Source organism: Akebia trifoliata, chromosome 3 (genome assembly GCF_017979445.1).
Source record: "Akebia trifoliata isolate Shusen 1 chromosome 3, ASM1797944v1, whole genome shotgun sequence".
Classification (NCBI taxonomy): domain Eukaryota; kingdom Viridiplantae; phylum Streptophyta; class Magnoliopsida; order Ranunculales; family Lardizabalaceae; genus Akebia; species Akebia trifoliata.
The window spans coordinates 37,787,482-37,812,624 of NC_141377.1; the positions used below are offsets into that span (position 1 = coordinate 37,787,482).

The window sequence follows — 25,143 nt, forward strand, 5'->3', positions numbered from 1 at the left end:
AAACGCATATTTTTCTTAATAACTTAATAAGATTTTAAGTCTTACTTAGGGTCATTTTGCTTGGATGGACTATTACATTGACAATCCAACATCACAGCCCTTTAAATTTTATGAAAAAACTTGGATAAAAAAAAATATTTTTTCTTTTGGACTTGATCCTATGTTTTGAAAAGAGTCGTGCTGAGATGACACATGATTTATTATGATTCTCACAATTCTGACGTGAACATGTATACATAACTGTAGATGATTTTTATTTGTATCATGAGGAAACACATCGCACGTCAGACTTGTGCAGTAAATACTTTTTGTCATTTCAGCATTTCCTTTTTTAAAATTGACAGCTACCAAACTTCCACCTAACTCCACATGTATATTTAAAACTCAACTGTTAACAATAATTGTTTTTGTGGAATTCTTCTTTAAAATAATGTCCAATTGTACATATTTATGAAAATGTGTAATTGTGTATCAGAGGAGATAAATCTATAGTCGTATGCACAATCACGTGGGAAGAATTTGTCAGAAGGGGGAATTAGAAAATGACTGACTTTTATATATATATGGGAAATGTTCAGCACCCTAAGTTTTACCACACACTTTAACAAACGTTTTTTGTCTTACATGGGTTAGAAATTTTGGAATGGGCTGATTTTTGGTGAGGATGATCTCCTCACCATAGAGATCATCCTCACCAAAAATCAGCCCATTCCGAAACTTCTAACCCATGCAGGACAAAACGCATTTGTTAAAGTGTGTGGTAAAACTTAGGGTGCCGAACGGGACCTATATATATATATATTTTAAAGTTGATATAATTTTTTCCCTCAACAAACCTAAAGCATTGGTTCCTGGTTTTGGAAACAACAAGTTGGGTCAAAGGACCCTTAGTAAGGATGAAATACTCACTAGCTTAGTAAGGCTAGTCGGTCTGTAGTTTTATGACACGTTGAGTCGACTTGCCAATCCATCGAGTCAAGACGCCTTGGAAATTAAAACTCGGTTGGTAAGAGTTGACTTGATTGTACTTCAAATTGACCTAGGCACTTGTTCTCCCAAGTAAATTTAAAAATGGGCTGAATTAGCGTGGAAGCATGGTATTAAATCTCATCTTAGATCGAGATGACTCATTTGATACGTCTAATATCATGCACTAACAAGACGAATAAATAAGTCAATGCATTAGAGATTTAAAATTCACGTTCATTTTTTTTTATTGTTAAACGAGTCGTCTTAATGAATTGAAAAACTCATTTGAGATGACTCGATCTTATTCACAGATGAGATGAGACGAGATGTCAAAACGAGTTTTAAAACCTTACAAGGAAGTACATCGAGCTGGATTAGAAACGACTAGACCGTATTATGTGTTTTATTGATTTTTTATTTTTAAATAAAATAAAATAAATTATAAATACATATAAGTCTTAATTTTAATTTTAAAATATTAAACATGTTTAAAATATAATAATTGAGAATAATTATTTGTCTCTGCGAGTCGACTTGCGAGTCATCGAGTTTAGTCGACTCATATGAGACGTATGAGTCAAGTTTTAAAACTTTCTAAAGAGAAGAGTAAGTACTAAGTACGGTCTTTTTGTTTGTGGTCCTCGAAGAGGTTAGATAAATAATAAAAGAATAAGAGGGAGAGAAGAAGATGAAGCAAGAAAATTTAGGTTTTTTGTTGTTTATGGATAATTCTTGAAATCTATGGCGGATATCGCAACCACTTCTCCTTTAATCGCTCCTTCTGTTTATCAAACCGAACGAGATCGATCTTGAAGCCGGACCGAGCGAGCAAATCAAGAAAATTTAGGTTTTATGTTGTTTATGGATAATTCTTTAAATCTATGGCGGATATCGCAACCACTTCTCCTTTAATCGCTCCTTCTGCGATTATCAAGCCGAACGAGATCGATCTTGAAGCCGGACCAAGCGAGCAAATCCAATGCAGAATTTGTCTTGAAACTGATGGTAACATTTACTTTAAACTCGATAAGATTTTTTTTTTCTTTTCTTTCTATCTAAATTTATATTTTCGCTAACAAGAACCATCATTATTTCCATGGTATTAGTATTCCTTTTAAGTGTGATTTGATGAATCTCACAAAATGTCACGGGCAGAGAACCTGATCAAGGGTAGTTTGTTTGTGTGCATCCATGATCTCTTAGTGGGGTTCAGTTAGGGTATGTTTAGTAACACTTCTGAAGTCTGGAGTCTGAAGTCTGAAGTCTGTTTTCTGAAATCTGAAATCTTATTATGGAAAAGTTGTTTGTTTATCATTTTTAAAAGCTTCTGATTACAAATAGAATTTTAAAACATAATGGCCATTTTGATAATAATACCCTTTTGTAATTCTAATAAATTGTTAACCAAAAAACATAACATGTTATGCATAATGAAACCATTCACACATTTAATTTCAATTTCTAACACATCAAACACCCCTAAAGTATTGTTTTCAATTTGAATTCATACTTGAGAAATTATATTCCAACAAGATAATACTCAAACAATAAATAATCATTTATTTTCTAGTTGAAAAATATAGGGTTTTAGGGTTCGTATAAAAATATAGGGTTTTCAAACACGAAACGAGATAAATGAGAGAGACTTCGACAACAAAGTTGTAGAGGAAGGGAGGTAGAAAAAAAATGAGAGGTAGAAAAGTTAAAATTAAGGGTTTTAAGGTTCGTATAAAGAAAGGATAATTGATAGAAATTAGGGTTTTGAGGAGGGTGTTTTAAGTATAAAATAATTGATTTTGGAGCCTGAAATCACTGGTTCAAAACTTCTGAATTTTGATTTTGGAGCCTGAAATCTAAATCAAAACAATTGGAAATAAAGCTTCTAAAGTCTGAATTTTAAATGTGGACCACCTCCATTCAGACTTCAGAAGTGTTACCAAACACACACTTAGTTAGCCAAATAGTGTTTCAGTTATGGTGAAGTGTTGTCTTAGTTGATGTCATGGGTCAAGTAGTTGTAAGGTTGTGGTGTCCTAGTTAGCAAGAACATGTCCTAAGTAGAGAGTCATGTAGAAGTAGTTATTGAGTTGTATTTAAGGAGTTGTGGTAATGAAGGAGATCAGAGAGAAATATTGTTCTGTTTTATTTGTTATTGGAGGATTGGCTCCCTCAAAGAAGCCTAATTGTCTTTATTTTCTTGATTCCTTGATAAATACATTACACAAATTTTTAATTTTGTTTTTGTTTTTGTGTTTTTGTAATGATGCGAATTGAACCAATATACAAAATACAAAAAATACCTAAGTGTTAGAGCAACTCCAACCCACGTCTCTTAAATTTCCTCCAAATTGGCACCTCAGAACCAATTTGAACTCCAATGAGTCCCTTCTCTAAAGCACTATTCATTGACTTGAAAAGGTTGAAAAGAGAAGGAGACAAAAATGATATTTAAAACATGTTCCATGAAGAGAGAGGGTAAAAAATAGACATTTATAGAAAAAAAAAAGGATACAATATGTATTTAAAAAACATGAATATTGATTTAGAGAGACCCTCTAAAATTTATCAAGACCTCTATATTTGGAGAAGAGCACTTCCAACACACTCTGCATCCCCTCCCAACTACCATTTTGGAGAGCCAGAGCCCTTTGAAGGGTCAACAATGCACTTTGCAACTCTCTCTCCATTTTGAAACATTTTGGAGAGTTGAGTTTTCAGTTGGTAAAACAAGAGTATGAGATTTAGAATCTCTACCTTTTGGCGGCAAAGGACAACGACGGTTGGGTAGGATTTTGCTGGAGCTGAATTTTGGTTAGAATTTAAAAAAAAACATTAAAATATTTATGGAGAGCTTTTTTGGATAACACGATTAGACTTTGGAGTGCATACCCATTGAATATCCAAAATAACTCTCCCTTATGGAATGCCTAGTCACTATGGCTAGTATTTATGAATATCCCCGTTGGAGTTGCTTTAAACAATGATTTAGAGGAGATTTCTCTTAATAGAGATTGGTTGGAGTTAGGTTACAACGTCTCTATCTCTAAATTTAGAGTTTTATTAGAGACCGATTGGAGTTGCTCTTAGTGATGTGGGAAGTAAAGTCCATATTTCTTTGGGGTAGTAATATACTACGGAGTTGCTTTGAACAATGATTTAGAGGAGATTTCTCTTAATAGAGATTGGTTGGAGTTAGGTTACAACGTCTCTATCTCTAAATTTAGAGTTTTATTAGAGACCGATTGGAGTTGCTCTTAGTGATGTGGGAAGTAAAGTCCATATTTCTTAGGGGTAGTAATATACTACGGATTTCGTTAACGTGTGCCCTAAGGGAACACGTTAAAATGCAATAAATACACTTTGAAAATTGGAACCTTAGGATATTTTGGTAAAAAAGAAAATTTTAAGGGCTTTTTCGGTACAAAATCCAATGTCCAAAGTGTATTAATTGCACTTTATTACAATTCTTCCTAGTTAACCTTGGTGTCCGCTCACTCTATGGCAATTTTCACTCTGGCACCTTTTTCGGGGCCCGAGGTATCCCCTTCCACTAAGGTCTTAGGTGCCCACTTTGTGGTGGCTTTCACTCTAGTACCCTTCTTTTTGGTCCCCCGGTAACCCTTTCCTCAATTTACCCCTTCCGAGGTTTGAACCTGAGGCTTTGATAGCAAATGATAATAACACAAACCAATTAACCAAAAATACAAGTTGTTGTTGGTGTAAAAAGTTAAGCACATATATCTTTGGGGTTGTAACATTCTAATGTTGTCATGAAGCCATTTTGAATTTAGATGTCATTTGAACTTCCTTAATTCCATTTTACTCTAAAATTCCTTTTCTTAATTAATTGGTGCAGAAAGTCCCTAATTGATTATAGTTCAATTCATTTGGCCTAGTACAATATTTAATTTGGGAAAAGTGTCTAAAATTTTGCCTCTTTTTTATTTTTTTCAGGCCAGGATTTTATTGCTCCTTGCAAGTGCAAAGGAACCTCAAAGTATGTTCACCGTGAGTGTTTGGATCATTGGAGGGCTGTAAAGGTATATATAAGTTAACTTTACAATTAATATCCTTTTTAATCTAGTGTGGTTTTAGGGGTTACACCATTAAGCTCATCTAGGTAAGACATTTTTTTAAGTACATTTCTCCAGTGTAGTTCAGTGATTTTTTGCTTGGTTGCTAAATAGTCATGTCCCCCGTGTTGTCCTAATTGATTATGGCACTTAGGGTATGTTTTGGTATCTTGAGATCAGACATCCAATTCTTGCTTATCAATTAAATGGAAACATATATCCATAATACACGCACATATCTCAAAGTATGCCAAGTTGATCCCTCATCATTCTATCTTACTTGTATACTTGGAAATAGGCGATAAACTAAGAGAAAACTGTCTGAGATGGTATGGGCATTTTCAACAAAAACCAATTGTAGCCTTATTCAAAATAAATGTTCAAGTTGAAGATCCTACAAGAGCAAGAGGAAGGTCAAGAGGAAGGTCCAAAAGAAATAGATAGAAATGGTGAGAGCATGTATGAACTCACTTTGAAGAACATAAGATTTGGCTATGGACAAAATGGAATGGAGGAACAAGATTTGTTTTGTTGTTGTTCACTCTTGATCAAGTTTGATATGCATATCTGTACTGTGAATTGTTAACTTTTACGTATGTGAAATAATGAACATGATGAAGGCAACAACGTTCCTTAGTGTTTTTGTTTTAGGGGTGCTTTGTGTTTTGTTTTCCCCTGTTTTTCTGTATTTTGGTTGGGCTCCTCAACTGCCTTATGAATGAAAATTCTTCTTTTTTACTCTTTGAGGTGGTTGAATTTGAAAGCTCGTGTACAAGAAAGAAACAATAGCCTTTGCATGGTTTAAGATGCCGTATTTATGTAGCCAGCTTATTTTCAAGGATTAATAAATCTTGCGTCTTTGAATTTTGTTCTTTTATGGAGACATTTCTACATATTGGTAACCTCTAGAATTGCTTGAATCTGATAATCCCATTTTGATTTCTACAGGAAGGGTTTGCATTTGCCCATTGCACTACTTGCAAGGCTCGTTACCATTTGAGAGTGCATGTTTATGATAATAGGAAATGGCAAATCTTGAAGTTCCGTTTCTTTGTGACTAGGGATGTAATATTTATCTTTGTGGCTGTTCAACTTGTAGGTCATCTCCCCCATGCTTCAAGTTGTCTTTCATTCTCTTTTTCTTTTTGTAAATTTTATGCTGCTGTGAGTTTGGTGTTCAATTTCTATTTCTTCATCTTCTTTGTCTGCAGGTAATTACTTCATTGTCATATTTGGTGTATTTAATTGATAGTTTTGAGCATTTCCAGCTTCGTTTGGCCTTGGCTTCCCATAGTGGACTTGGTTTCTACTACTTATGTGGTAAATCTCGAGAAAATACAAGTGTTCTCCTCTTTGTTTGTTGTGATCATGTTTTATTGTCCTTGTTATTGCCCCTTATGTTCTGCTCTATGTTTGTATTTATCTATGCATTTGTCACAATGTCATTGATTTCAAATATAACGGAAAATTTCTAACAAGGGGCACCTTTGACTGTAAGTACTAAGGCCATCTAACATGGAGGCAGATCCCTAGAAAACCTCTTGAACAGGCATGAACTTGATTCAGGAGGAAGCTGTAGCCACCTTATTCAAATCCATCACAGTTAGCGAACAAGACCTTATCCTCCTAATCACCAAAGTCCCTCTCACATATTGTAGTAATATTTTCTAGTGAAGAGAGAAAGGGTCTTAAGAGTGATTCCTGTTTCTATAAACAATAAGCCCTCTGAGTTGGAAGGTGTTTTGAGTCAACATGTCTGTACATGTTCTGTGCAGTTAAAAGAGTTTTATATTTAATTCTCTGATTTCACAAACTCCTTGTTATTCAGATTGTATCTTGAGCATCTTTTTTGAAATATGCGTTATTTGCAATATACTTTCAAGTAACAGTGACCTTACAACCCTGTAGCCACACTCTGACATTGCTGAAGGAACCTCACTTTCTGCCTCCATAGCAACATGCAATGCCACAATGTTTGCATGCATGATGGAAAGAGTATGTCCAACATGGGGGCGTGGGTGGGTGGGGATGGTTAGAATTTTAATAAAACCACTTCCCCCTGCATTAGCATAATAGATACAGGCAACAGATCAATATTAATTCTTTTATTGTACAATTTGTGTATTTCCAAGTACTATAGTGTTCATAATCTTTCTACTCAACCTGGTTCTCTCCCCACAAGTTTGCTTGTATAGTCGACCATGACGTGCCAGAGAGTCTTACATTTTTTTCCAATTATTTACTGGAAAGCCTTGGATTCAATGGATTGTGTATTTGGTCGTCATCTGGTTTCTTTGTAATGTTATGGAAATATGTGTGTAATTGTTACGTAAATGTCTGGGCTCTCAATATCTGATTTTTGTATCTGATGATGATGATATGTACTTGTTATTATTTCTGGTGAGTGCAGGAGCACTAGTGTTTTTTGCTTTGGTGGGATTGGTTGGGTGCTTCATGATTTGTTATGATGACACGGTGCGCAATGATCCATCTCAGCCATGTCAAGAACTATGTGTTTCTTGCTGCCGACCTGGGTAAATTCCTTGTATTTGGAATCTAGGATATACTTGATCCACACAAAACTATTTTTTTTCCTCTCAATATTTCGAAATCTTTTTCTAGGACTTATTCACGAGTAATACTGCTGTTATGTTTCGGTATTTCTTGTTCACAATAAATTAGCATTTCTCCTTATCCCCCCACCCCAACCCCCTGTTTTCAATTGGTATACGAGGGGCATATTTACCAGCTTGAGAAAGGTTTGGGTGCCAGTCTGCCAGTGTGAAAATGCGCTTTATGGTTCGGTTTTAAATAATTTTTTTTTGAGATGTGCATATTTTATATGATTGATGATGATGAATGATTTAGCATTAGAGTAAAACTCGTTTCCCCTCTAGTGTGGAAGACTGGCACCATAATCTTCCCATACCAGTTTATATGTTACGCGGCCAAAACAAGAGGATCAGAACAGTGTAGATGTTGTGTGCCTTATACCAAATTTTTGGGTAAAGCTTCCATGATGATGATGAGTACCATGTTTGCTGAAATAAGTAAGAGAAGTTAAAAAATTGATAAAGAATGGGAAAAATCATGCTTGCTAAAAATAACAAGAGATGAAAAGAATCTGCATAGCTATGAAGTTAGACCTGGACACTAGAATCTATGGTGTATAGAGATGAACTGACGTGTTAGATTTATTTTTTCCAAAATGAAATTTAACACAAATAATGTTCTACTTTTTGGAAGTTAAATTGAAGCAAATAAAAATAGTAAATACATTTTAAAAACATATGACTTGACCTTACCTGACGAAAGTTCAAGTCATCACTGAGCTTGATTGAGATTCTGTCATGCAAATCGATGTACACCTTGATATAAAATGTTTATGAAAACTAGGAACCGAAAATAATGCCGAAAAAAGAGAGTAGTCCAACACCTTCAAATCAGACCTAGCCCATACTTACATATGCGACACACTTCTCTAATACTTATTTTTCTACTGATATTGATTCATGTTTAATGATGAGTTGATTCAATGACCTTTTCCTCTCCTTGCCTTGCAGAATGTATGATGACACACGTTTACCTGGCAATTATATTTTGTGCACTGACTGTAACTCATGCTTCGGAAATACATCATGTGATTGTAATTGCTGTGGAAGTTCAGATGAAGCAGGGTTACCATTAGTAGTTATAATGGGTTTGGTAGTGTTCGGACTATTTGTTGTGTTTGGCATATTTTATAGCGTACTAGTAGCTACAATGTTTGGACAGCGGATTTGGCAGCGGCACTATCACATAATTGCTAAAAAGATGCTAACTAAAGTGAGTCGCTCTTGCTTATATTCACTTTTCTTTTATCACCGCACTGACTTAAGTCATCGCTAGAAATATATAATGTAAAATTGTTCCACTAATATTCAAATCATTTTGACAGTCCTAATTTTAACAATCTAGAACTTGGCAGGTATGATAGAATTTTATGTTTGTGGAAAATGTTCATATATTTCCCAATAGGATTGTCCAATTGGTTCGATTTTGGATTATGGCCCATCATTGCTTTGATTATTGGGTTTTGTTAATATCATTTGCCCTAAGGGCACATGTTAAGATGCATTAAATACAATTTGGAAACAAGGATTCGAGGGTATTTTTGGTGGGGAAACTTATTTCCAAGGTGTATTTATTGCATCTTAGGGCACATGTTAACAAAACCCTTGGTCATTAGAAGAATTGGTGTTAAAATATAACCTTGGTCTATCACCATAACAAATTGACTTTCTTGACTGCTTAAATAGGAGTACATCGTAGAGGATGTTGATGGCATGATGACAGACGCTGATTGGAGGTACCCTCCGCGTCTTCCACTTGAGCATACTCAGCAGTTGACAAGACTCCGTCTTCTGTAAACATCAGGCGGCCAGTCTGCTTTCCTCACAGGAAAAAACACTATGTAGATAGACTTGCCGTCTTTGGTGGTTAGTTAGTTTTTCATTTTGAGCTGACTTGTTTTATGCAGTTAAAGATCAAATGATACTTGTAAATAGTGTGCTGCTTGGAGATTTGCGCTGTATCTCTTATTGCCTTCTAATCATCTCTGTAACACCTAATCACACTGCTCCAAAAATCCATCATAGTGAACCTGGATGACCCAAAATCTGTTTGGCTATGACTAGTGCAAAATTTAGACAATGTAGTAGTTTACATGTAATAAATTTAGTCTGAATCTTTTACAAAAGATGTAAGCAGAAGCCCATGAGAAAAGTTTCGAACAAACCGACTTTCTAAAAGGTTTTGTTATCTAATATTCATATATAAAAGAATCGGATGGGTTGGGTCCATTGATAGCCCTACGAGTAATCTTTTAAGGGTAAGGGGGGAGCGCGGAATTGTCTAAGATGGTGGGAAGAGGATATAGGTACCCTTGGACGTTGATTTTCAGTAGAGAAAGCACATCTACAGGATCCAATGAAAGGTTGCTGAGATGCAAAGTAGCATTTCTAAGCTCACTGATAATATCTTTCCATCCTAACTGACCTTTTCTAAATTATCTGTAGTGTGCTAATTTGTTAATAAAACAAAACATTTGATCTTCTTCCCTAAAAAGGCCTGGTTGAAATGCCTTGTCGCACACTTAATTGGATCATCTGTAAAATGTAATTTGTGTTCCTCTTTTGTTATTTCTACATAAAATTGAAAATCACAACTTTTTTGTTTCTTGTTCTTTTGTTGGTAAATGAAGATTTTGAGTTAAATTTAGGCATGGGAACTTATTCAAAAGTTTTTTATCATCACCCATCCATCGTAAGAAATAAGAAGCTTTTAAGTTGGATTTTACTTCAATAATTCAATGGAGATTGTTAATGGTGAAAATGAGAAGAAAACTGTAAATGAAGATCTGGTCAGTAAAGAAACCAAACTGATGAACAAAATCCTCAAAAAAACAAGTTGATTTGATAGAAGACCGATTTCACACCTTGATCCAATCCATTTTTTTTAAACGGTCAGGATCACTTGTTCTCTCATGAGTCATTCTTCATGGGTAACGAAATCAGCATCAATCTATTCATGAGTCATTCTTCATGGGTAACGAAATCAGCATCAATCTATAACGTTGTCGTCCCTAATTTCGATCATTTCAAGGGGGTAAAACTAAAATTTCCTAATTCATTTCAAGAAGATGCCACTGATGTAAATAAATTCGTATGTGAGGAATACCACTAATGGAAGAACAAAATCCCAACCCTTACATTAAGCCTATACAAATAATCCCAACCATTGATGTTGTGATTACATGGTCGGGGTAGTGTGTTTGCTCGACAGTCATTTCTTGATTCAATTGAATCCAACCCATAAAAAAATCAACAAATTATCACATGAAAAGAGGTTAAAAAAACAAAGGGTATTTCCCTAATTTTCTATTAATCTCTCTTGAGTCACAGAAGAAACCCAAATGTCAGAGTTACTTCAAATACAGTCTTTACTGATGTCTATAAAGTCCCAAAATATACAGCTTACAAGCTCAAAAAAAAATATACAGCTTATAAGATCAATTTTTTTGAGGTATATAGGACCCATAACTTAGAATTTGAAGTTAATCAGATTTCCGGGTAATAGTGTTATAAGGGTTGAGGAATTGGCTATTGAAGTGTTCTAAGAAAGGTTTCACATGAAATTTTCCTGAATCACTTTCTTCAGCTCCTCTAGTTTTTGGATGATCTTTGGGTTCATCAGATCCTTAGCTTCCCTGATGAGAGTGCCTTCCCCACTGAAATGGTATGCATCCACTACTGTTCCTATCCAGGTATGCAGCTTCTCCGGGGTTCTGTAAATAAAGCAAGCAAGCAAGCATCACGTTAATCTGAACCCAACATGAATACACACAGGAGCTAAACTGGATAACCCTAGTTCCAAGTCTACCTATTTCAGTACTGGAACTGACAGAAACCTGGACAATGGGTTTCTGAGTACAACAATACCCAAACTGGAACCAACCTATAGTTGACCCCTAAATGAGTGCAACAAAGATGATGGTCAAAGTGATACAATTGGGTTGATTTTCTCTGTGGGGGCACATGCAGCATGGGAACCACCTATGCTATTTGGTGGTTGGTCCCTCACAAGTCACAACCCTACAGATGGTTGCCTTTGACATCCTCAAGAACTAGATAGAGTTGCCATGTCTTGAAAACTTACGTGTACAGGCAATCTACGTCATTTCCTTCAAGCTCATCTCCTGGGGTAAATGCATCTTTTAGGACACATAGCCGCTGCTCAGGATCTTCAATTGTTAGAAGATATTTCAGTATCCGTATCTCTTTTGGCACGAGCCTCTGAAGATTACCTCTTGCAGTCATGTATAAGTGATACAATACGTCCTTCACCTGAAAAAGAACAAAAAACAACAATTCTTAATGCTACTAATATAAGTAAACGTAAGATTATGTGACATGACACAAATATATATATATATATATATATATATATATATATATGGGAAATGTTCAGCAACAAACATTTTGGCAAAACATTTTTCAAAACATGGGTTAGAGGTTTTGGAATTGGCTGATTTTTGGTGAGGATGATCTCTACAGTGAGGAGATCATCATCACCAAAAATCAGCCCATTCCAAAACTTCTAACCCCATCAAAAATGATTTACAAAAAATGGACAGTCCACGATTTTTCAACTTGTAAACTGGGGCTAGAAGTTTTGGAATGGGCTGATTTTTGGTGAGGATGATCTCCTCACCGTAGAGATCATCCTCACCAAAAATCAGCCCATTCCAAAACCTCTAGCCCATGTTTTGAAAAATGTTTTGCCAAAATGTTTGTCAAAATGTTTGTTGCTGAACGGGACCCTATATATATATATATATATATATATATATATATATATATATATATAGATTTGTCTCAAGATTTGGTCAAAGCACTTTAATATAGTAAAATGTACCCCCTATCATAATCTGGAAAAGGAAAAGCGTATATGTTTGAAGAAGAAAAGTAGTTTAATCCCAGTCATCACCTTACCTCGTCTTTCATCATATTTGATTCCTTGGCAGCTGACCAGGCTTTGGTGATCATCAAAACCAATGCAGAATCAAGTTGGTTTTTCTCAGCCAAATTGTCTATCTTCCTACAAGCAGCATCTACAGAGGGGGAATTGATTATGTCTTGCAACTTCAACTCCGCTGCGTTTAGTGCATCAACACTTTCAGATGCAGTGTCATAGGCTTGTACTGCAGCCAAGCACGTATTCCCAAGCTTCGCCAAAGCTAGTCTCACAAGTGCAGAGATCATTTCAGTGATATTCATAACATAAATACACATTAACATTATAGTAGCTATAAAGACCCTGAAAGTTCCTTGAATTTATTAAATATGCATAATATCACACATGAAATGGGTAATTCACTCCAAGACGACACAATTTTTTAGCGTGAATATAAAAATCTATCACTCAGTCCATCCCAGTTTCCCATAAATTCTCACATGAAAAGAAGGATTCACTCCAAGATGGCACAATTATCCCAAATGGAGTGGAGAAATAAAATGAGATTGTTGCTAAGAATCCCTTAGTTGCTTCATTCCAATGTTTGATTGGTTTGGACTCTGGATATTAAATATATGGAAAATTCTGGGTCATTTCCCTTTTCTTTTTCACTTTTTTCTCCCTTGATTCTTTGCTTTTCCAACTTTTTCTAATTGTTTTATAATTTGTTTCCTCACATTATCCGAAGGAAACATTTTCCCAGGCAACTTTCTTGACTGATATCATATCCTGCTTCAACGTTAAACAGATGGATAGAGAAGATATACAGTTCATACCAGTTAATTGGAGGATCCTTAAGCTTCTCAGCTCAGTGGGATTGCACACCAGTTTTACTTTTACCACAACAAGGATGAAAACATCACAACATTGAAATGTAACTATGGATGCAGAGAATATACTGATATCCAAACAAAGGCAACATTCTTTTGACCTATAATAAGAAAAGCTCTAGTAGATCAAAGAGGAAGAATAAACTATGGGAGAAGAAAAAGAAAGCAGTGGGACAGCTAATATCAAAGAATTAAATGGCTAATGCTGCATGTAGCTCAAAACATGATAAATAAATGAAAACTGAAAACAAAGGGAACATTTACCGACAAGAAAGGGAACATTTAGAGAACAGTATCAAGTAGAGTATAGAAGTACCTCCCCATTTTTATCATCATCTTCAGTGTTTATAAAGAAAAGAGAAACAACGAACAAGTTATGTGCATAAACAAGAAATATCCAGTCTCACCATTTTGCTCTTCTGGCCTATCGTAATAGGATTCCACTACAGTGTGGAGATGTACAAAAAATTCTTTTGTAAAATCTTTACGTCTCCTAGCAACAATTCCACTGATCTCAGATGGTGCTTCCTTGATTACTTCAAGAAGCTCATTATGTCTCTGCACATCCTCGTCAATCTGTGAAAGAGAAGCTCCAGGTAAATTCTAGAGAAGTAACAATACAAGCTCAGATGCAACAGTCAAACATGTAAGGTCGCAAAATTCCTTTGATTTTCAGCACCAATCAAAACAGAACTACTTAGCACCAATCAGCTCCTAACAACTACTGAACCCTTAATCATATAAGAATACAGATGCCATTACTTGAACATAGGAAGAAAGTATTGGAAATAATCTAGTGTTATTTTAGTCCTAGTTGTTTAGTAATAGCTATTTTAGTTCTAGTTGTTTAGTAATAGCTTTTATTCTTCTATTTCTTACTTGTAAGGGCTTTTTTGTCTTTTAACTTTTTTATTATTCTAAATTCTTGCCAAGCTCTCAAATTGAGACTTGACAATTATTCTTTTCTAATTCTTCTTGGTATTAGAGCAAAGGAAGATCCTTCGACAATCCCTATTTGGATTCTCCCTCTTCTCGTCTTTGGACTCTTGGAGACTCACCGCAAGCCACCCTCTTCTCTTCACTTCACTTTTACAGCCCCTATTTGATCTTTGAGACCACACGACCTAGCAGAAGCTTTCATTAGTCTCTCCCCCTTCGGGGGTTTCCCTTTTTAATTCTCTTTTTGTTTGGAATCCATCGCATGTCATGGTAGGAGTGTTCCTGCGATCATAGGGCTATGTGGCTGTTTTACGATGGATCTATGGGGCAGAGTTGTGTCACTGTTGGGTTTATACATCATTGTATTGCGGCTGTGCTGTGCTGTGCTGCGATAGGGTTTAGGGCTGGCTGGTGTGGCTGCCCCCCTCCTTTTTTTTGTTTGTGCGACTGCAACTGCTTTGTGATAGGGCTGGCTGCCCCCCTCCCTCCCTCCTTGTCTTCTGTTTGCTGTTTTATTTTCTGGTTCATCTATTACTGTTTGGCTGAGATTTGGATTGGCAGCATTGCTGCGATTGGGACTGGCAGCACTGCTGCAATTTTTTGTGTGTGGCTGCAATAAGGACTGACAGCACTGCTGTGATTTTTTTAATGTGTGGGTGCGATAAGAACTGGCTGCTGTGTTAGGGCTGGCTATGCTACTGTGATTGGACTGCTAGGATTTTATTGCAATTTTTGCCCCACAATAGGGTTTGGCTGGGTTGTGTGATAGAGTTTCACCCCCCCCCCCCCCCCCCCCTGTTACTGTTTGAGACTGCTCTTTGCTTTTTGGTGATCACGAGACTCCCTTCAAACCAAAGCAATGACTTCGGAACAAGCAATTACGACTTCCACCACAATTCTTGGGTTTAATTTTTCAGCATAATGTATTAGCACTGCTATTCTCAATGGTCGGAACTTTCAGTCATGGTCTCGATCTGTGCAACTTTATCTTAGTAGTAGAGGGGAATCTGGATGGCTTTTTGGCACCGTTACTAAGCCACCCCTTACTGATCCCAAATTTGAACCATGGGAGATCGACAACTGTACTATCCTTGGGTGGCTATTCAACTCCATGGAGCAGCGCATCTATACTATGTGTTCATGTACCACGAGATTGTCTCATCTTTGTGGTCTGCACTTACATAAACATATGCACATGCTAGGAATGACTCGAGGATTTATGAGGTCTATCGGGACATTGCCCAGGCTACCCAAGGGATTTAGAGTGTAGCGGATTACTTAGGATTTCTTCAGTCACGTTGGGAGGAACTTTCTTATTATGAGTCTATGGCTGAATTGTCTTCAGAAGCAGCCGATTATGTGGTTAAGAGGATTGCTCGACATTAGATCTACCAGTTTCTTATGAGTCTACAACCTGAGTTTGAGGTCCTTCAGACACAGATCCTCAATACCACTCCTTTACATTCTTTATTTGAGATCTTTGCGACCATTGACAGTGATGAACGCCGTTGTTGTATTGTCTCTTCTCAAACTTAGGTCCTCGGCATTCTTTCTGCTCTAACTAAAGATCAGATAACCTTACCTGCCAACTCGAGTTTCTCCAACTCTCGTACCCCTGGATCAGGGAATCGTGGTTGTGGCAACCGTGGTTGTGATAAAGGGAATGACCTTACTTGCAGTCATTTTGAGAAGACTAGCCATGAGAAGGCCCACTGCTTTTAGCTCTATCCTCTCATTTGATACCATGATTTCCTTCCACTTCATCTTTGGGACAGTTTGCTCCTCGTGCGGCTATAATGGAGTCATCATCTACTCATCTCATTGATCTTCCTTCACTTGGCACGATTGACTTGCAACAACTACAGACTTAGATTGCCACTATTGTCTAGGATCAGATTTATGCCCATTCAATCCTCTTCGACTGTGGTCTCAGTTACTACGCCTCCAGGTACATCCTCTACTTTTCATGTCACTCAGACTGACTTTACTCCTTTGACATAGGTTATTAATACTGGTATCTCTGATCACATGACTGGTGAGTCTAGCCATTTTACCTCTTCTACTTTTCCTACCACTCATAGGGAGGTTCGCCTTACTGATGGATCTCTTACATTTATCCACAACAAGGGCATCATCCCCATATCTTCTAGGATTTCACTAGACTCTGTGCTTCATGTCCCTCACCTATCTCTTAATCTTTTGTCTGTGAGTAGTATTACTAAAATTTTAAATTGCTCAGTTACTTTTTTCCTCCTCACTGTATTTTTCAAGACCTGACTTCGAAGATGATTTTTGGCAAGGGGTATGAAAGAGATGAGATGTACTTGTTTGGATCTCAACTTACTGTTGTTCCAACTCCAATGCTTCCTTCCTCTGGGAGTCACATATTTTCGTTTCAAACTTTAGATTTATGACATGCTCGCTTAAGACATGCCAATTTTTAGTACTTATGTTTTTTATTTCCTACTTTAAAAATTGCTTGTAGTGAACATAAATTTCAATGCTCTACGTGTGAACTTTCTAAACACACGTATTTCTTATATTCCTCGTATGCATCAATTTAATGCAATATTTGATTTAGTTCATTCTGATGTGTAGGGGCCTTCCCCTATTATTGCTTTTAATGGTTATAGATATTATGTTACATTTATTGATGACTATACTCGCTGTACTTGAGTTTATCTGATGCGTTCTTGTTCTGAGGTGCTTCCTATTTTTGTCAATTTTCTTAAAATGATTCAAACTAAAGTACAATATCACTGTTAAATCTTTTCGACCTGATAATGAGGGAAATATATATATATATATATATATATATATATATATATATATATATATATAATAGGATTCGCTCCCATCTTCATGAGCATGGTATGTTTCACCAGTTGACTTTTCCTTATACTCTTGAACAGAACAAGGTGACAAAACATCAGAATCGCAACCTCATGAACATTGTTCAGTGTCTTCTCTGAGGAATGCATGTTCCTAAGGCATATTGGAATATGACAGTCCTAATTGTGACTTTTTTTATTAACCGTGTCTCGAGTCGTACCTTAGAAGGACAAATGCCTATTCATATCCTTCAACCTAATAGTAAACTTTTCCTCATTACACCTCGAGTCTTTGGGTGCACATGCTTTGTTTATGATAGAACTCCTAATCGTACCAAATTGGATGATAAAGCTATTTGGTGTGTTTTCTTAGATTACTCCTCTATGTTAAAAGGGTATCAGTGTTATGATCTAGTTTCTCGCTATGTCATACACTCTCTTGATGTTACTTTCTTTGAAAATGTTCCCTACTTTAATGTCACGTTTACTTTGTAGGTCTCTTCTACTTTGCAAAACCCGTCTCCTATAGTGTTGCCTTCTCTAGTTTTTTTTCATCTTCGCCGACGCTAAAGGTCTACACTCATTACCCTCCTCCTCCTTTGCCAATCTCCTCATTGGATTTAGGTATATTATCTCCTAACTCTACACATATAGTTGTCCTTATCCCTTATATTTCTGACTCTTACTTGCCTATTGCCATTCATAAAGATAAGTAAGGGTGTGTGATTGATCATCCTATTGCCCAATTTATTTTTTATCAGGGTCTTTTTTCCTTTTATTAGGCTTACTTTGCAGCCACTGATTCTATTTGCGTCCTTGGTATTTATCAGAGGCTTTGCAAGACCCTCAGAGGACTAGAGCTACGATTGCTGAAATAGATGCTTTGCAGAAAAATAATACCTGGGAGCTTGTTACCCTTCCATCTGGGAAGCAGACTGTTGGTTGTAAATGGGTCTTCACTGTGAAATATCTCGTTAATGGGACTGTTGATTGGTATAAGACACACCTTGTTGCTAAAGGATTTACACAGATTCTTGGAAGAAATTTTGGTACCACGTTTGTTCCGGTTGCCAAAATTTCTATTGTTCGACTTCTTATCACTTTAGCAACATATCACTCCTGGCCACTTCACTAGCTTGATGTGAAGAACACCTTTCTGAATGGTGATTTGATTGAAGTTTTTTATATAGACTCCTCCCTCATGGGTTTAGTCTTCAAGGGGAGTATTCTGGGAAGGTATGTCGTCTTCTTAAATCTCTGTATGACTTGAAACAGTCCCCGTGAGCTTGATGTGAAGAACACCTTTCTGAATGGTGATTTGATTGAGGTTATTTATATAGACCCCTCCCTCATGGGTTTAGTTTTCAAGGGGAGTATTCTGGGAAGGTATGTCGCCTTCTTAAATCTCTGTATGACTTGAAACAGTCCCTATGAGTTTGGTTTCAGTGTTTTTTTAAGATTATTTTATTTATGAAATTTTCTAGATGCCACTCAGATCATACCTGCTTTGTTCGTCGAGGAGTGGATAGTCATTGTACCATTATCTTGGTTTATGTGGATGATATTATTGTAACTGGTGATGATGCACAATGAATTGATAGAGTTAAGATGATATTGGATCGTGTTTTTGAAATTAAGGACTTGGGTCCTCTGAAGTACTTCTTGAGGATAGAAGTAGCCCGTTCTCGCTGTGGTATTTCATTATCTTAACGTAAATACACATTGGATCTTCTTTAGGACACGGGGATACTTGGTTGTCGTTCTGCTTCCTCCCCTATGGATCTGAATCATTATCTTTATGCTAACTCTGATGATCTTTTATCGGATCTTCTTATCAGAGACTTGTAGGTCGTATGATTTATCTGATTAACATTAGATCGGACTTGTCCTTGGCAGTTAGTATGGTCAGTCAGTTCATACATACTCTGCGTACTTCTCATCTTGATGGCATTTATCGTATTCTTCGTTATTTGAAGTCATGTCCTGGTCTCAGACTTTTATACTCTTCTACTACTCAGTCGTAGTTGTCTTGTTTTACAGATGCTGATTATACCGATTCTCTTATAGATAGGAGATCTACCTTTGATTTCTATACTTTTTATTGAAATAACCTTATCTTATGGAAAAGTAAGAATTAGGATGTGGTTTTTCGTTCTTTTGCTGAAACTGAATATCATGCTATGGTCCTTGGCACATGTGAGCTAATTTGACTTCAGTCTTTGTTGTCAGAGTTGGGATTTCCTATTTCCGGTTCTTTTACTTTGTTTTGTGACAACAAGCTATCATCCTTGCTTCTGATTTAGTTCTTCACGAAAGAATTAAGCATATTGAGGTTGATGTTCACTTTCTCAAGGAGAAAGTTTGATCTGGTGATCTTTAGACAATCTTCATACCACCTTCAGATTAGCTTGCCGACATGCTTAAGAAGTCTATTGGTCCTTCCATCACTAATTCTCACCTTGTTAAGCTGGGTTTAGTTGATATATTTGCCTTACCTTGCCGACATGCTTAAGAAGTCTGTTGGTCCTTCCATCACTAATTCTCACCTTGTCAAGCTGGGTTTAATTGATATATTTGCCCTTGGAAATTTACCTTCGGTTCTGTATTTTTTATTGTGATAACCTTATCTCATGGAAAAATAAGAATCAGGATATGGTTTCTCGTTCTTCTGCTGAAGCTGAATATCATGCTATGGTCCTTAGCACATGTGAACTAATTTGACTTCGGTCTTTGTTGTCAAAGTTGGGATTTCCTACTTCCAGTTCTTTTACTCTGTTTTGTGACAACAAGTCTACTATCATCCTTGCTTCTGATTCAGTTCTTCACGAAAGAATTAAGCATATTGAGGTTGATGTTCGCTTTCTCAGGGAGAAAGTTCGATTTGGTGATCTTCAGACAATCTTCGTACCATCTCCAGATCAGCTTGCCAACATGCTTAAGAAGTCTGTTGGTCCTTCCATCACTAATTCTCAGCTTGTCAAGCTGGGTTTAGTTGATATATTTGCCATAGCTTGAGGAAGAGTATTGAAAATAATCTATTGTTATTTTAGTCTTACCTGTTTAGTAATAACTATTTTAGTTTTAATTGTTTAGTAATAGCTTTTATTATTTTATTTCTTACTCATAAGGGCTTTTTGTCTTTTAACTCTTTTATTGCCAAGCTCTCAGATTAAGACTTGACAATTCTTCTTCTCTAATTCTTCTGAAAGCATACTATATGAGGCGCACATTCACCGAAGGGGTGGGAAGATTCAAATCACCTATTTAACAAGAACACGAACACTCGTGTCGGTGTTCAATATGAGTACAAGAGATGTCTTTGAGGAGTCCAAAAAGTTGGCATGTCCATATATATGTATCACACTACAATATTTTAGCAATATTCAAATCAAAAGTTTTTTTAAAATAAAATAAAGAAAGTAGTATAGGAACGGTAAGAGAGAATATTTCTATACACCACAATATGATGAGAGCAGAATTTTAACATCAAACCATTCTTGTATTCACAACTTAATGAATTTGTATATGGAGGATGGATTACACCAACACTCTTCAAAAGTCACTCCTGTGAAAACCATTAAAATAAAGGGTTATGTGAAGATGTGTGCTGAGGTGTGTTGTCAAGTGCCCATGTGTCGATACGTGTCCAACATGGAAAAAATCGTAAAAAGTGAGAAGTGTCCAATAATTGAATAGTAGTATCATTCGAACAGGGAATCCCCTTAGATGGTCTTGTCAAGTGATAATCAGCCCCTGCAGATGGGCCACGTGTACAGCACATGAGGGAGGAAATATTATTCCCATCCCCCTTCTTTGACATGAATTTACAGGAATAAAAAAAAGGCTACGTCCTTATTTTAGTCCTAACATAATAAGTCATCCATTTATTCACACAATCTGAACTAAAACACCAACTCAAAAAATATTACAAAACTTCGTAACAAATCGGTACCAAAATTACCTCCTTTAGCTTCCTTCCTAGCCGAAGTAGCTTGTGCTTCATGCCAGGATCATCCTCAGCATCTGCTCGCTCCTGACAACGCCTATAAAAATGCGGCCTGATATTGTCCCATTCCCTGCTGAAAGCTAATAACCTTCTCCAATCTGTCGGCATGGGTTTGTCAACCATGAAAACTTCAATTAGTTTGTTGCAAACTCTAATCATTTTATGGTCATCTAACTCTGCATATTCTTTTGTGTTCCTAGTTCCACTATCTTTCTCGATGGATTCTTCATGGATAGATGTTCGATCCGAACTACCGGAGAATAAGAGTGGCTCAGCAGTACAATTATCGTTTGGTATTGCAGCTGTAACACCAATAAATGCTGCATGGGAGGATCGTTGCCACCTTAATGATCTAGGCAGCAAACTATGACCTGTCATTCAAACCAATTGTCCAATTACAACATTGCTGAAAATCCTTAAGAATAAATGAATAATTAACAAGACAAAGGAGGAAATACAGAAGAAACGGAGATTAGCAACAAACAAGCAGAGATCAGAGAATGCAATCACTAAGGATGTCCAACCATCTCTTAAAAGGGTTACAATCGAAAGAAAGCACTCCAAGATTTAATGTTGCTGAATGACTGAGATTCAGGAGGAACTTCAATGACTAGGAGATAATAGAGGTAACATCTTTTCTTGATCTCTTGAATTCTGCTCAGATTAATGAGAACGATCAAGACAAAAGGGAATGATTTTCGACTAAGGACAAGAGATTCTTAGTTCGTTCATTTTATAAACTACTTCTTTCTTTGTTCAACAACTCTTTCTTGGAATCTATTGTTTGGAGTGCTCTTATCCCATCTCAGATTTCATTCTTCGTGTGGTTAGCTTCCTTAGGGAAGATTCTTACCTTGAATAACTTAATTAGACGTGGTTGGATTACTCCAAACTTTTTCCCTCTTTGCTTTAGTAATGCGGAGTCATTTAATCACACATTAATTCATTGTTCCTTTTCTCGGGGTATTTAAACAACGTTTCTTTCCCTTTTTCAAGTGGAGTGGGTTTTTCCTATAAAAAAAAAAACAATTCTCGCTTTGGGAATGGTGGACTTTTAATACTCTCTCTCTAAGAAAAATATACCTTTGGGCTATCCTTCCGTCGACCATTGCACGGTCTTTGGAGAGAGAGGAACAACAGGGTGTTTCAGAGTAAGGAAAGTTCGCCTCATGCTATCTATCCAGAGATTTTGGGTTTGCTGTACTTTTGCTCGAAATTGAGTAAGGACTTTTGGGGGGTCTCTTTCGACGACTTTGTATCAAATAGGATCTTTTGTGTAACTCTTAGCGCTTTTGTTTGTTGGTTTTTCTTCTTTTTGTTGGCTTTGTATTTTTTTTCTTTGGATGTTATCTCAACCGCCTGCTTTTGTAAATTCTTTTCTTTTCCCTCAATATATCTTTACACTTAACAAAAAAAATGTTGCTGAAAACCAAAAAGTTTCTCAACCCACACTATAAGCCATGGGCATTGACCAGGCATTCAAACATGAGATGAGGTTTGTGAAGCTTTTGAAATCACCATATCGCTGGTTGTGTTCCCCAATCCATTATGTCTATGCTTGACAATTAACCTTTCATGGGTAGACATTGTTCGAATGCGAAGAGAATTCTTTGGAGTTTTGTCCCCTCTATTGGAGTATTTGGAAGGAAACAACTTTTCATTTTTTCAAAAGTCAGGAGCGATCATGTCCCAATATTGTTATCTCTGTTCTTGGGATTGGTAATTTTTTGTGTAAAATCTTTAAGGAGTTTAAGGGTGTCATCTTCTAAGGCTTACTAGATCATTGGGATTGGGTTTGTAATATATCCATGGAGTAGGGGTGGTGGTTTAAAAAAGGGCAAAAAAGGAATTACCTTAAAGCTCTCAACAAATTGCACAAAATATGATGTATACAAAGAAGCCACTAAATTTAACAAAAAAAAAGGTCTAAAACATGAGATGAAAACATTCTAATTAGAAGAAAACATATTGTATCTTGCTTCTAGCTATTACTTTTTCTATATATATTGATAGGTAAATGCACATTATCCTTGACCACCAAAAAACTACAAGGACAGAACAGAAAAAAACGTAAGACACCCGAAAAAGCACCAGCTCCAGACTACAAACTCCACCTACCCATAAAATCCTCAAAGAAAATGCCTTTTAACTCATCAAAGACTTTGCACCAACAAAACAAAAAATCTTTTACAGACACCTACGGACTCCTTGGACGAATATTCTCCTTAAAAAATCAATTCCTCTCCAAATGCCCCAACAAATGGCAAAGGGAAGAAAGTTCCAAAACAATCTCTTAGCCAACATGAAGGAGTTGAGTCGTGTTGGAGTGACTGCGCAAGACACTGCGTTTCACACTGCGCTGACATGGAGGTGTGCACATAACCATAGATACTTTTCATTTGTATCTCAAGCAAAATCATCTGTGCACACATCCACGTCAGCACATTGTGAAATACAGTATCATTCACAATCACTTCAGCATTTTCATAAAAAAGTGCATGCTCGTGAGACTTAAGTCTAAAAGCTTTGGTGAGTGAAACGATATAATTCTAGATGGAGTTCAATTTAGGAATATAATTCATGTTGCAGACTCCACAATATTTGGAATAATGTTTAGATGATGATAATCCTCTAGTATCGACAAGTTTTACCAAAAGATTCGAGATATCATCCTTGTAAATCTAACACTGACCCACATATCCTCTTCTGACTCACTAAACTAAGTAAGTTATAATTCATGAATCAGAAGAAACTCCTTAATTTATCAGTCATTATATGTTAAAAAAGCACCCAGACTTTACTTTCTACATGCAAGGTTATAAAGGAATGAACTTTCGCTCCACTACTTGAAAATCATAACCAGATAAACTCATAATTGGGAAACAGAAATCAATTTAAACTGAAATTTTCAGAACTACAGAGATTTACCTTTGATTTCGCAGGAAAGAGAAGTAATTCGCCCAGAATTTCTCTTCGAAGGCATAGAAACAGAAGAATCTCGAGAATTACGAGATTTTCGAGTTGAGCAAAAACGGTTTGGAAGACAAAACGATGCATGGAGAGACGCACAAGAAGTCTCCATGACTGAGAAAACCTGCGAAAAATTACAGCTTTAAGAATCAATTGTCTCGAATTCTATGGTTTTGGGGATGAATTGGTGATTGCAGGACTTAGGGTTTTACAGGATCTGACTATCTGGAAGTAGAGATTGCAATGGGTCGGATAATATCCCCTTAAACGACTCGTCTAACCCGAGTAATTCGGATACGGACCTATTTTTTTTATCCAATTAAGAAGGCGGATACCATTCCCAATTAACCTATCCGACAGTGAATAATATCCTATTCGAATTCAGAAAAACTTTTCATGAAATTCAGAGAAACTTGATATGAAGCATCAAGTTAGATCAATCACAATAACTATGAGTTTACATATTCTTCAAAAGAGCCAGTGATTTTCTAACGCTTCCCTTTGATACACGACTCCGTATGCCTCTTGACGTGGCATGGGTTAGAATCATAATTTTTTTTACCTTTGGGATGCAGAACTATTTGAAAAGTACATACATTTAAATAAAAAAATAAAAAATAAATTTAAAATATTTCATATAATAAATCATTAATCTATATTCTAATTCCTAAACACTAAATATAATATTTTTTTTTATCTCCATACTTCAATCCATAATAAATTGATATATGTATATATATTTCTTTATTTAGAAGGAGTTGTATGTTTGTTTCAGTTCTGTACAAGTCTTGAATTGAGATTCGAATTGAATTCACCGATTTTTTATTTTCTTAACCCAGAATCACGGTTTTGAAATTTATCCAAGACCAAGACGTATTGCTCTAGTTGTCTCAATATCACGCATGAACAAGACAAACAAACAAATCAATTTTTTTGGATAAAATTTAAAATCTCACATTCATTTTTCTCAT

General features: G+C 36.3%; 2 protein-coding genes across 3 annotated transcripts; one reads left to right on the forward strand and one right to left on the reverse strand.

Moving 5' to 3' along the window:
• The first annotated feature begins 1,600 nt into the window (after positions 1-1,600).
• Positions 1,601-9,780, forward strand: LOC147406754 (uncharacterized). 2 transcript variants are annotated; one of them, XM_086434953.1, is made up of 8 exons: positions 1,601-1,974; positions 4,924-5,009; positions 5,991-6,137; positions 6,254-6,362; positions 7,453-7,576; positions 8,606-8,867; positions 9,341-9,458; positions 9,562-9,780. In XM_086434953.1, exons 1-7 carry the CDS (start codon positions 1,851-1,853, stop codon positions 9,449-9,451), a joined length of 963 nt encoding a protein of 320 aa, XP_086291079.1. In that variant the 5' UTR covers positions 1,601-1,850; the 3' UTR covers positions 9,452-9,458; positions 9,562-9,780. The 2 variants fall into 2 exon arrangements, with proteins under 2 accessions (XP_086291079.1, XP_086291078.1); XM_086434952.1 differs by having other exon boundaries at positions 1,602-1,974; positions 9,341-9,780.
• A 1,149-nt stretch (positions 9,781-10,929) lies between these two features.
• Positions 10,930-24,565, reverse strand: LOC147406755 (uncharacterized protein At4g37920). Its single transcript, XM_086434951.1, has 6 exons — positions 24,131-24,565; positions 21,158-21,573; positions 13,834-14,002; positions 12,575-12,819; positions 11,739-11,926; positions 10,930-11,367 (listed from the first exon to the last, which is right to left on the reverse strand). The coding sequence occupies exons 1-6, from the start codon at positions 24,282-24,284 to the stop codon at positions 11,208-11,210; spliced, it is 1,332 nt and encodes a 443-aa protein (XP_086291077.1). The 5' UTR covers positions 24,285-24,565; the 3' UTR covers positions 10,930-11,207.
• Positions 24,566-25,143: the final 578 nt, after the last annotated feature.

Excerpts from the sequence above, each read along its gene's own strand:
- LOC147406754 (XM_086434953.1), top strand. The coding sequence starts at position 1,851 with ATGGCGGATATCGCAACCACTTCTCCTTTAATCGCTCCTTCTGCGATT. Across the intron at positions 6,138-6,253 it reads TCTTTGTGGCTGTTCAACTT|GTAATTACTTCATTGTCATA; the intron begins GTAGGTCATCTC and ends CTTTGTCTGCAG. Across the intron at positions 8,868-9,340 it reads CTAAAAAGATGCTAACTAAA|GAGTACATCGTAGAGGATGT; the intron begins GTGAGTCGCTCT and ends CTGCTTAAATAG.
- LOC147406755 (XM_086434951.1), bottom strand. The coding sequence starts at position 24,284 with ATGGAGACTTCTTGTGCGTCTCTCCATGCATCGTTTTGTCTTCCAAAC. Across the intron at positions 11,927-12,574 it reads CAAATATGATGAAAGACGAG|GTGAAGGACGTATTGTATCA; the intron begins GTAAGGTGATGA and ends GTTCTTTTTCAG. Across the intron at positions 11,368-11,738 it reads GACGTAGATTGCCTGTACAC|AACCCCGGAGAAGCTGCATA; the intron begins GTAAGTTTTCAA and ends CTTTATTTACAG.